Source organism: Eptesicus fuscus, chromosome 3 (genome assembly GCF_027574615.1).
Source record: "Eptesicus fuscus isolate TK198812 chromosome 3, DD_ASM_mEF_20220401, whole genome shotgun sequence".
Taxonomy (NCBI): Eukaryota; Metazoa; Chordata; class Mammalia; order Chiroptera; family Vespertilionidae; genus Eptesicus; species Eptesicus fuscus.
In genome coordinates, this window is record NC_072475.1 from 57,155,155 (window position 1) to 57,168,113 (window position 12,959).

At 40.2% G+C, this 12,959-nt stretch overlaps 1 protein-coding gene across 3 annotated transcripts in view; it reads right to left on the reverse strand.

Moving 5' to 3' along the window:
* SEC22A (SEC22 homolog A, vesicle trafficking protein) overlaps positions 1-11,505 on the reverse strand; it is a 51,011-nt gene extending 39,506 nt beyond the window's left edge. The window contains exons 1-2 of one of the 3 annotated variants that reach the window (XM_008155519.3): positions 11,469-11,505; positions 4,160-4,360 (exon numbers count right to left, since the gene is read on the reverse strand). In XM_008155519.3, the coding sequence (XP_008153741.1) occupies positions 4,160-4,341 (182 nt within the window). In that variant the 5' untranslated portion in view covers positions 4,342-4,360; positions 11,469-11,505. Of the gene's footprint in view, positions 1-4,159; positions 4,361-7,454; positions 7,475-11,178; positions 11,433-11,468 lie in introns of those variants that run through there. The other 2 variants (XM_028131156.2, XM_054713916.1) reach the window with 2 other exon arrangements.
* Positions 11,506-12,959: the final 1,454 nt, after the last annotated feature.

The following is a 12,959-nucleotide window of genomic DNA, read 5'->3' on the forward strand; positions in this document are numbered from 1 at the left end:
AGAAAGTGAATCTTCAGGAAAGGAGAGGATCTATGAAGCTCACAGCCATTATCAGACTTCAAATGAATTCACAGTGAAAAGAACTAAGAAATTTTATTTCTTGCACTAATATCCACAAGTATGATTGGCCTCCCAAAGACGTTTGTCTTCTCATAATATCAGTGTCTCAAGGTTTTAAGATCTCATATGATTCAACTTAGTTTTCATGTGGTTCATAATTATTGCTTTAGTCATTGTTGTTTCCTAAGTAGTGACAAATGTTTACATAATAAATATTTGTGACAATTTAAGGAAAGTATTCTTTAACTTATTTAACAGATGAATACCTTAAAATTTTATGCAGAGAGAACTGTAATATCACTACGTAATGTGAAATCACAAAACTGGATTATGCACACACATCCTGCCCCAAATCAATGAGCCGAGTTGAAGAATTTGGGAGAGAAATGAAGACTTAATTTCATGGCACTCTGAACACGGCCAATACTCCCAAAACAAACATCCCTCACCGAGCAGCTAGCTACTAGGATGTGTGCAAGCATAGTGACAGCACAAGCCATGCTCCACAGAACATGCTCCGCTAGCTGAACTTGGAAGTATTCAGTCACTACACTCTGATAAAGTCATCATTTTTCCAGGGACAGAAAATTAAAGGAAGTTTCTCAATTTTAAATATTACTCTCCTAATTTTTTCTCAAAAATATGATCTTCCTCTATCTATTCAACCAGAATCTAATGTGAGGTACCATCTCAATTAGCACATAATTATCTAGTTAGTTACTTTGTTTGGTTCGCTGTGGTACAAACAGTACCTCAATTTCTATACAAATTTGGAAACCACAATGCTAAGAGAAATAAAAAATAATGTTATAAGAAAAATCATAAAAAGCTCATTGTTATGGCTGTCCCTTTTTATGTACATCAGATTTAGTAATAAAAAACAACAACATTTTGATCCAATGGACACTGTGAATCTTGTAAATGATCCATTATCCCCTTTTGTTTTGGCTACAAGAAAGCTCAAAGCAATATCTGTGGCTCTTTCTAACAAAGAGCCACAGATAATTAATAAAAAATAAATTATTTATACCTCCAAAGGATGTGTTTGTATCTCTAAACAGCAATGTTATTTCAGTGTACTATTTTACTATCTTTATTTTATTTCTTTACATGATTTTCTTACCTGTACTCTTGATTTTTTTTTTTGGTATATTGAATTCACAACAGTTAAACAGAATTAGAGGGATGTTTAAAATGTTACTACATTCTCCTCTACTTTTAACCCTTTGCACTCGCTTGCTTTTTTCGATTCCTTTATTCTACTGCTAAATGTCGAGTCACACTCGACATCCGAGTGCAAAGGGTTAAGAGAATAAGGTAGAGGAACAGAAAACATTTGCAAAAAAAAATTGTGTGTGTGTGTGTGTGTGTGTGTGTAAGTCCAGGATGTCTGCCAGAATGAATATACTATATACATACCAATCTTCTATAATGTTGGTATCTGTCTATAGCATTATACAATAACTAAAATGCAGAATAACCCTGAGAACCCAAAGAGCCTCTGACTATTAAATAAAATATTAAAATGTTTCAAATTTTTTCCTCCAAGTAACAGTAGCCTAAGACATCATTTTAGATGTATCCTCCATCACCACCACCTTTTTATAATTAAACCTTCAGAAAACCCAATTCCTATATAATAAAACCCTAATATGCAAATCAACCAAATGGTGGAACCACTGGTCACTATGATGCGCACTGACAACCAGGGGGCAGACGCTCAACGCAGGAGCTGCCCCCTGGTGGTCAGTGCGTTCCCACAGGGGGAGCGCTGCTCAGCCAGAAGCTGGGCTCATGGCTGGTGAGCACAGCGGCAGTGGCAGGAGCCTCTCCTGCCTCTGCTGCAGGCGGGCGGTAAGGAGCGAGGAGTCCCAGACTGTGAGAGCCCTGGACTGTGAGAGGGATGTCTGCCTGCCAGCTTAGGCCTTATCCCCATGGGGATTGGGTCTAAGCCGACAGGCGGATATCCCCCGAGGGGTCCTGGCCTGCCAGAGGGTGCAGGTCGGGCTGAGGGACACCCTCCCCCACTCTGAGTGCACGAATTTCGTGTACCGGGCCTCTAGTAAAAAATAATAGCTTACCATTACTCAGGTGATCCAATCAATTATCGACATCCTCTAAGGTTGTGTTCTGGGCCTCTCAGAAACTCAGAGTGCTTCCACTCTCAGTTTCAACTTCTATGTGAATGATTCCAAAATTTCTATCCCACCTCAAAATGGAGCTTCATTATCTTACTCTCCTTCCTCACCACCCTCCCTCCCCTGGCCCATAAGCAACCCTTTTCAAAGACTTCATTCTGTCCAATTCCAAGATTTCAGTCATCTTTGTTCCTTCCTTCTCCTCATCTCTGGGATTCAATTTTATAAGACTTAGCCGTTTCTTTTTCTGATGTGTCTGGCATTTTCTTTTGCATTTACATTTGTATTTAACTAGTTCAGGCCCTAATTATAAGTTAGCCTCTCTCCTCTCAGACTTTCCATTTCACCCTATATTCCACTGTGTCAGCATTGTTTCTTTTATCGAGTCACTTCCCTCAAACCTGTAGTAACAGCTTCCTATGACCTATTACATCAAAGTGACATCTATCAATCTAAACTTTCACGGGAATCCAGGGTCTGATGTCACACTAATTATCTCACATTTCCCACAACTATCCCTAAATCACCATTCACTTCACTGGGCCAAGCAGATTAATCACATTCTTTATTCTGCCTCTCCTCCCTGTACTGGATTCCCTCCTCTCTGCCTTAGCCAAATCTTACTAATTCTTCAGGACATGGTTCATGTCTTTTCTCAATAATGAAGCCCTCTCTCTCTTCATTATATCCCATACAGACCTTGCCCTTATCTGATTTCTGCACAATCAGTATCAAACTGCTCAGGAGTTAACTGTGCTCTAATTGTTTCATGTGTATGCTCTCCAAGCGGCCTTATCTATTCCCATGATTTTAATTACAAACCGTAAGCTGACCTCCAAATCTAAATCTCCATACTTGCCCTTCTTCTCTAAACTTCAGACTTACACATCCAGCTACCTACCTGACTGACAGTGCCTCTTGGATGTCTGACAGGCATCTCAGACTTACCATGTCCAAACAGACCTCTTGATTTTTATCACTGAAACACTTATTTTCCCGTCTTGCTCATTTAAGGACTCTTAATTATTTCTTTCTCTCACATCCCACTTTAATCCAAGAGGAAGATTTGTTGGTGCTACTCCCAAAATACAGCTACAATCCTACCACTTATCATTATCACCCTAGTTTAAGTTATAAAAACCACTGCTGCCTGAGTCTCCTAAACCATCTCTCTGCTTCCTCTCTTTCTCCCCTAGAGCCCATTCTTCACAGAGTAGCCCCGATGATCTACGGTACCATACTCAAAGCCAAAATCAGATTATATAACTCTCCATCTTAATACTCTTCAATGGCTTCCTATTGTATTATTCAATTCAAACTCCTTCTCATAGCCTAGAAGACCCTACATTACCTATCCCATTCCTACCTTTCTGACCTCACTTTCTGCCACTCTATTAATTGCCCATATTGCTTCAGCATCTCTGGTTCATCTTGATCTGTACTGATGGCCTTCTGCACCTGCTGTTATCTCTGCCTTGCTCTTCATCCATAGCATACTTTATATGACTGCTTTCTTTTTCATCTTTTAGGTCTCTGCTCTCAGAGAGACCCTTGACTACCATAAAGTCACTCTCTATCCTATCAGTTTTACTTTCTTTAGATACAATAAATAGTGATGAATACTATCCCCTTTGACTAGAATGTAAACTTAAGTTTTTTTGAAGGCAGGTATAACGTAAGATTTTTTAAATTTCCCATTACAGTTTGCCTGGGCATGTAAAAACACCAATAAATACCTAGTGATCAACTTATAAGATGGCATATCTGAGATCTGCAAAACTAAACATTTTTCTAAAGCCAGATAAAAAAGGGTAACTACTATTTAGTACAGGTTAAGAATCACGTGATTAACTCAAACAAGTTTTCCTAAACAAACACTAATTTCTATTTTCACCACTTGAATTTCATTAAAAAGACAACCACTAAGCAAGTGATTTTCATGAAGCAAACTAAAGACTTACTTAATGTTATAATGTCCAGTTTTCAGTGTACTTCTATCGGGAAGCTGAGCAAGTTTCCTTGAGAGCATTTTAAAGTACTTTCTGCACTCCTGCACGCCTGTGCCTTGCTCATTGTCAGTAGAAGCAGAAAGCGGCAGTCCATCTCTGACACGAATGACTGAGGCAGATAAAATCATAGACATTTCAAGCGACAGAGAAGACCTAAAACAAAACGAAAATTAGGGTTAGATAAAAAATTAAAGCCAAAGCTGATAAAACAGTGCAAAAATGTTCAACTCATTAATATTCAAAGATATACTAATTAAAATGATGACTATGCTTTCCTTAACAAATTAGTTTAAAAAAAACCAATACTTGTTTCTTTCTGGAATTTTCACAAGTATACGTGGAAGAAAATACTGGACTAGACACCATTCTCAACAATTGGACAATATTCAACAGACTTTAATATTTATGCCCTTTGACCACAAAAAAATTTAAATACCATATAACCCTATCCAAAGGAAAGTAATTCGAGTCAGACAAAATTTTAAACAGAAAGTATCCTTTCACAGCAATAACTGAAACAACATGAACATCCAATAACAGGGGGATAGTTAAATAAATTAAGATACACTCATATGACAGAATATATTGCAGATACTAAAAGTTATGTTTGTGAAAAATAGTTTAATAATGTGGTAAAATGCTCTCTGTTAGGTAGAAAAAAAGGCATGATAAAAACACCAAATGTTGTTTTCCATAGAGACAAAGAAAAGGAAGAAGGAAAAGATAAATGGAGAAACAAATACAGGAAGGAAACATATCAAAATTAGAATAATGCTTATCTCCAGGAAATAGTATGATGGTTATCATTTTATAATTTCCTAAATTTTCATATTTTACAATGGCCACATCTTACTTTTATACCCAGAAAAAAATATTAAAGTAAATCTCAAAGCTAAAGGAATTAATGGCTTTAATACTATCCTTAATCTTTTTGCCAGAAAGTAAATCATAATAGCCTCTCTTATTAGATTCTGATCATGCTTTATAAAAATAAATAAAAGGTCTACATAGACCTGGGTTTGAAAGAAATCAAGTAAACAGTCAAACTTTGATTTGAAAAAAATATGCAGTTCTCAAATTTTAGCTTATATAAAAAATCACTGGTAGTTCAGTTAGAAATGTTGATTTCTGGGCCAACCTCCAAAATAGTCTGATCCATTGACTGCAGAATGGGACTTGAGAATCTTCCAGTTTTTAACAAGTTCCCCAGGTAATTACTATACTACTGTCTAAAGATCATACTTTGAAAAACATTGAATTAAACATGTTGACAGTGTGAAATTAAGTGATAACTGTTTTCTGTTAGGCCATCAGAGCACTACCCCACTGAATGCTTCTCTTTCACTAGTAGTTGGGGCAACTGAAAACTGAAAAAATCTGATAACAATTTCATATGCTTTTTTTCATGCTATTATATCTCAGAGAGTAATTTAGTCTTTACCTGCCCAGTTCAGGTAGGTCAATTTTATCTCATTCCAAAATGAAAAATTGAGTTAGTAATGTATCAAAAAATGGTATAGAAAACCAACTGGTACTAAGTTTGGAAATCAGGAGTCCCTAGTTTTTATTGTTGTGTGAAGTCAAAATCTGACTGCCCAATGACGATGATAACTGATTGACAATAAACATTAACCCAAATAATAATGCTAATGCATTATACTTACTCTCCCCTTTTCCTGTTCTCATGAGGAAATGACAGGAATAGCTAGGTATTAATGTCATTACCCTTTATATTTTTCTCTTCTATTTACTTAAAAGGGAAAAAAAAACAGCAGGAATTAAATTAGCCTTTACCATAATGGATTCTTTAAAGTTCCAACATGACATAAATGATTTGGATAAAAGAATTTAAAAAAAAATTTTTTTATTGATTTCAGAGAGGAAGGGAAAGGGAGAGAGATAGAAACATCAATGACAAGAATCATTGATCGGCTGCCTCCTACTGGGGGTTGAGCCTGCAACCCAGGCATGTGCCCTGACCAGAAATCAGGTCAGTATTCAACCACTGAGCCACACCAGCCATGTAGATAAAATCATTTTTTCCCCTATTCAACCAATTTCTTTTCTAAAAGCAGTAGCAAGAGAAAACTGGGATTTCTCAAGGGATAAAAGCTATATTGTAATCCCCTTTTTAAAAGTGTTTACCGTGTTTTATTTAATTAAACCACAGTTGCAACATTTAGCTTTAAGAAAGCAGGAAAATGTCATTTCATACTCTTAAACATTTATTATTTAAATGTAAAACTTTTATCTTTACAGAAATATACTGTAACACAAGGACTACTCCGATAATACGAGGAAAGGGTTGTAATGATAGTTTCCAAACATCCATATACTTAGTATTTAAAAGTAGACTGACCATGGCCAATATGGCTTGGTTCTTTGGAGTGTCATCCTGTACACCAAAAGGTGGTGGGTTCGATTCTCGGTCAGAGCACATACACAGGTTGCTGGTTCGGGGTGTGGTGGGGGCACCTGATGGAGGCAACTGTCTGTTTCTCTCTCTCTCTCTCTCTCTCTCTCTCTCTCTCTCTCTCTCTCTCCCTTCATCTCTCTAAATATCAATTTAAAATTTTTTAAGAAAAGAAAATAAATAAAATAAAAGTAAACTATATTCTTTCATGCCTGACCTTTATAGGATCCCAACAGAAATATTAGAAATTATCTTTATTACAGGGTGGCAACTTTCATGTAATCTTTAAAGTTATTCCTTTCTTCATGACTTAAAAGACAAAAAGATATAGATTCATACTTCCTAAAACATATACTGAGAAAAGAATAACAACCTGTAAGTTCCGTTCATTCAACAAACATTTACTGAGTACTGTTAAAAAGAAAAGCCACCGGCCCAGAAGTGCTCACTTGTGCTAAAAGCCCATGATACCAAAAGCTAGATTAAATACCCACCCTGATTTTAGTTTCAGAATCTCCCAGGAGTGTAATTTTAAACCAATCAGTCTGGAATTTCCTGATTCACACAAGTGAGGTTGTTTTGCCAGGTAAGACCCCCGCTGCCTGTCCTCAACTAACATAATCCACTCTTAACTTCTTAGTCCCAACCTCCTTCTGCCTCTAAAAACACTCCATTTTGTACAGCCCTTCAGAGCTCTCTACTAGTTGCTAGACAGTATGCAGCTGTATTCATGACTAGCTTAATAAAGCCAATTACATCTTCAAGTTTTATTTTTTAACGGTCCATACTGTATGCCAGGGACTATGCCAGACATTAGGAATACATAGTTCCTACCATCAAGAAGCAGCAATCCAACCTGGCCGGTGTTGCTCAGTGGTTGAGCATCGATATGAACCAGAAGATCACAGTTTAATTCCCGGTCAGGGCATATGCCCAGGTTGCAGACTCGATCCCCAGTGTGGGGCGTGCAGGAGGCAGCCAACTGATGATTCTCTCTCATCATTGATGTTTCTATCTCTTTCTCCCGTTCCCTTTCTCTCTGAAATCAATAAAAAAATATTTTTTAAAAAAGAGGCATTAATCCAAAATTAAAGAAATTCAGATTAAAAGAGCAAACACAATGCAAGCTGCATTGACTACCACTTTACTAATTGTAAAACTAGCTAGACAATTTGCGTTTCAGATATTCCTTATACAGGCCTTGAGGCTAATACAATACAGCAGTGATATTCCCTGTCAAAATTCTTAAAAGGTTGTCAGAGAATTACCAGTAGGTAAGATTTTTCTGAGATGAAAACATTTCTTCAGTCATTTGACCTACCATCCAAACCAGTTAACTAGCAAAAGAAATTGTGATGATTGTCCAATGAGCAATGCTAGGCTTAACTAACTTGGAGACAGACTTCAATAATCTTAGAATAAGCAATCTCTCCTCTATCAACTCAATAAATATTAACATTCTCCCCCACCCCTTTTTCTTTTTACCATGGATTCTCAATGCAGTTCCTTGAAAAAAAAAAATCACTCTCATCTAATCTGGACTGCGCTCGCAGAAAGAGGGATCTGTCCACATCAAGGCCAACCTAGGATTAGAGTACCCGTAGAGTGTAGGTAAGGTGGTGACTGGCAAGACCAAGGAAGGCCCAGCAAGGAAAAGCAAGAGGTTAAAACACTTGCATGGGAAACTTTAGGAGCAATTGTAGTTCTACAAGGGCCATAGATACATTTTTAGGCCCCTGGACATTTTCCCTCACCTTTTACACTGGAAAAATACTGCATATGCCTTAGACAGCAGCAGAAAAGTCACAGAGAATCTGAGTACTGAACTCTCTATTCTCTCCCCAATAGCAATTGTAGAGGAAAAAGCCCAAGGTTAGAATCTAGGTAGGTCTAGGTAAATATTTATGTAAAGGCTGAGGAAAAGAAAGTCCCACAATGCCAACCTACTCTAGCAGTGGTTAGCAACCTTTTAGATCCAAGGTAACAAGATGCTGACCTCTCTTCCTCAGAACCTTGTGGGGTAATGACTGTGGGCCCAAGGTACCAGGAAGGCAACCTCTCAAAAGTAATAAATAAAACCCAATATACTTTGTAAGTATACTTTATATCTATTTTCTAGCAAGATGCTTTCATAAATGCCTTTTAAGATAAAAACATTTATATTGGGTTAATCACTCATATTTTATTTTAGTTCATTATTTCCCAAACTTCAGTCATCCAAGTATCATTTTCAGAATTCTTACCATATCTGTATATCACCTGTACTACTTATCTACCTATGTCTTTCAATTGATTTATTTTTTTGCCCTACCCTTAGCAATAGTATCTGTGAAATCAGTGTTAATGTGCTAGGATTTTCTCCCAACTTAATAAATTAAAATAAAGAACTTTTGGGGGTTCATCCAAATATGAGTGTATGAAAAATTTGAAGAATTATTTTTTTAATGTTCATCTGCCTACGACTCAAATTATCTTGCATATCTGATGGTACCAAAATTTGGTAAACACTACCCTGGTACATATTATTTTTATGAAAAGTGCTAACAGATCTGTGAGAATTGGGAGGGGGGTTTATTTGGGGAGAAAGCTGTACTAACTGTGATGCACAGGGTGGGAGCAAGATTAAGTGAAAAGGGAAGTTCTTTATGCAGCCATACATTAACAGGAAGACACTTGGGAAACAGTTTAAAGAAGAAAAATGTAAAGCGTACCAAGGATAAGCAGAATTTATTTTGCAACTTGTCCCACCCCCAACCTCTCCAGCAGCCTCTGATACTCCTATTATAGGAGCTTGCACTGAACAGTACGTTTAAGACCTCAGGCTCCAGAGTAGATTATCACATCTAGGAACAGGGCCCCAAACAACATGCACAAATGTGTCAATCCCCAACATCTGTGTAGCACCTCATAGTTTACAGTGAGTAGGTATAACCTTCATTTTAAAGATGAGGAAATGAAGGCTCCCTTTCTCAATGTCACACTGCTCATATATGGCAGAACTGGTGCTTAAACCTAAGTTTCTTCTATCTCTACATCACTGTGCTACACCAGTCACCTAAAACCAACAAGGGGCAAGAACCCAGTGATACAGAAACTATCTAGCTACTCATTTTGAAGTAATAATAAAAGACCAGCTTACATTTTCTTTAAGAGGCTGTATAGTAATTAACAGGATGAACTCTGGAACTAGATTGTCTGGATTCCAAAACTGGCTCACCCATGTACCAACTGTGCCTTTCTATACTCAATTTCCTCACCTATAAAGCGTGGCGACTAACAGTACATATCTCATAGGATTATTTTAAAGAAACTAACAGTATCTACCTTACAGGAACACGTAAAGAACCTGAAGCACTGCCTTGCAGACTAAAAGTGCAATATTAAGCGTTTGCTATTATTATTATTGTTGTTGTTATTGTTATTTACTTACTACCCTCTATTTACCAGGTATTTTATACGCATTACCTCATGGAAGTCTTCCAATAACCTGTGAGGTAGGTATTATCAGATTCATTTTACCTTTGAGGCAATTCAAGCTCAGAAAGGTTAATTTATTCATTCCCTAAACTAGCAAGTGATCGATTTAAACTCAGGCCTAACTCTAACCACCCTCTGAGGCATTGCCTCTCAACATATCCAAGCCTCTTATTCAACTACATGGAGAGGAAGGTCACAGTCACCACCACCCCTGCTTTGCTAAGAGCTGGGCGTCTTTCATACACCAATACAAAATATACCTAGATTTTTAAAAATCACACACCAAAAGAAGCACTAAACCGAGATCATGGGTGCTAAACATAGGAAATGTCCAGATGTCCCATTAACTTAGGGTATGGTCACAGATGTCAGATTCAATTACTGAACTACAACCCTCATGTACCAGAAATCGTAGGCACTGTTCAAGATACTGCCTAATTCCTTATAATGTCAGCCCATGAGCAAATGCCAGGAACGGAGTTCAGGAAGTTTTAACAGTGGCTGCTGCACCTGTTAGCTGGGATCCCAGCATCTCCAGTCTAGCGGCTGACACCTCAGCCCTGTGCTTTGCCCTGGCTCAACAGGCATAGGAAGGACTGGCTCTCAAGCTAGCCAACTACCCCCAGATGGACGACCAGGACACCAAGGAGCACCAGAGAAGTCCAGAACTGCTTTCACTGGCGGAGAGATTCAAGCCGGCTGGGGCTCAGTCTTTGATTCTGAAGCCCTTTCCCATCAGTCAAGCCAACTGCTCAGGTCTCTGTGCGCATCGTTCCCCAAATGCCAAGAACAAGGCCTGGTGAGGTTTCTGAGAGCCCACGCGGGCAAATCTCTGAGCTCAGTTGCTCATTCAATCCCCAGAAAACGCAAATTTGGCCGCTGATTCAAATCCCACCCTGCCTAAAGGAAATAGAAAATGCCACGTCAAACTCTCGGGGGCGTCCAGGCAGCTTGGGTGGATCCCGGTGTTTCTGACACCTGGGCGCCAAGGAATGCCCCCCCCCCCCCGCCCTCCCGCCGCTGACATCCCAGAGCGACTGTCCCGCCCCGTCGGTCCCCCCCGGCCCCGGCTATACCATACCCATGGAAGGTCGGCCGAGGGGCAACCGCCGCCCACGCGGCCCCAAAGACCCCGCAAGTCGAAGGGGCCCAAGTCCCCGCAATCCCCCTCCTCCCGTGCTCCGTGGTTCCAACAACACCCGGCTCCCGCCCCCACGGCACGGGCTCGGTTCCTGCCCTGGAATCGGTCTGTAGATACGCAGCCAAGGCCAGGGCCGTGCGGGGGGCGGGGAAATGGAGGGGAGCGGCCGGCCCGGGTTTTGAGCGACCCCAAGGGGGAAGACACGAAGACTGGGAGGGGCCAGTCCGTACCTGTCCAGCTGGGACCTGCCGCTCCGAGTGACGCGGCCTGCAGTGCATTGTGGGACCAGGGCGTGGCCTTTGCGCGGGGCAGCCGGGCGTCCGACGTGGCTGGCTCCCGGCGGGATCAAGCCCCGCCCCCTTTCCCTCAGCCTGCCCAGGCCAATTAGGTTCTCCGGGAAGGACGCACTAACCCGCCCCCTCCTGGGGCCGAGGTAGTCCCGCCCCCTCCCGGAGAGATTGGCAGTTTTTCACGCACCTGCACGGAGAGGTGATGAACTCAGGTACTGACAGTCGAACCTCTTCTGCCTACTGCCTGTTTCGGGAAGCAGTTTGGTTCTCACGCGGCCCCTTCCAGCTTTTGCACCTGCCATGCATGATTAAACAAGCACTTACGAATTGTTTACCATGTGCCAAGCACCGGGTTAGGCATTGAGTTACAGGAGTGAACACAACACTGAATGGAATCTAAAGCATAACAGGAGCAAGAAACGTTAAAGCATAAATCATTATAAGATTATAAATGATGACCATTACTCTGAAGAAAAATTACTGGATGCGATGATGGATTAATTCTGGGCTATCAAAAAAAAGCTCTTTGAAGAAGTGCCTTTTAAGCTCCAGACATATGAAATAGTCTTTAAGAATGTTAAAGGCCAAGGGAACATTATATGTGAGCTTTGGGGGGCATGAGAGAACTTGGTGTGTTCTAGGAACTGAAAGGAAGTCAGTGTGGTTGGGGTGTAGGAAGCAAGTTTGGGCTGAGGTGAGGCAAAGGCCAGACTATGCAGGCTCTTATTGGCCACATTATAAATTTTAGACTGTATCCTGTTGGAATGTATCCTAAGGTCATTGGGCAACTAATAGATATCTGATTTACATACTTAAAAGCTCACTCAGGCTGTTTGTGGGGAATAGTTTGGAAGAGGGCAAGAGGGATGGCTGGAAGGCCAGTTTGGAGGCAATTATGTTAGTCAAGGCCAGAGATGATGGCTTGAACTAGGGTGATGGCAGTAGAGACACAAAGAGATGGATAATTTTGAGACATGTCGAAATCAGAGGTGGAATCCAAGGGACCTAATGGATTGGTTTGCTGAGAAGCTTAAAGAAAAGAGGAGCATTAAGGATGACTCCTTAAATAACTAGATGAGTTAAGAAGACATTTACATAGAAGGCAGAGAAAATGATTGGAATATGTTAAATTTGAGGTGCTTATAAATGGTAATATCAAACATATTTGCATATGTAAGTCTGGAATTCAGAAATGTCGGGACTAATTATATAAATGTAGTGGTTGTAGGTTAACACAATAATTCAACTCCTAAGAACAGAACCAGAAACAAGGAGGCATCGATCGGACTATCGATGGGGGGGGGGGGGGGGGGGAGAGATCAACCAAAGGACTTGTGTGCATGCATATGAGCCTAACCAATGGTTAAGTTCAACAGGGGGTTGGGGCATCCGTGGGGAGGGATGTGGGGTGGGAATGGGGGGATGAGGACA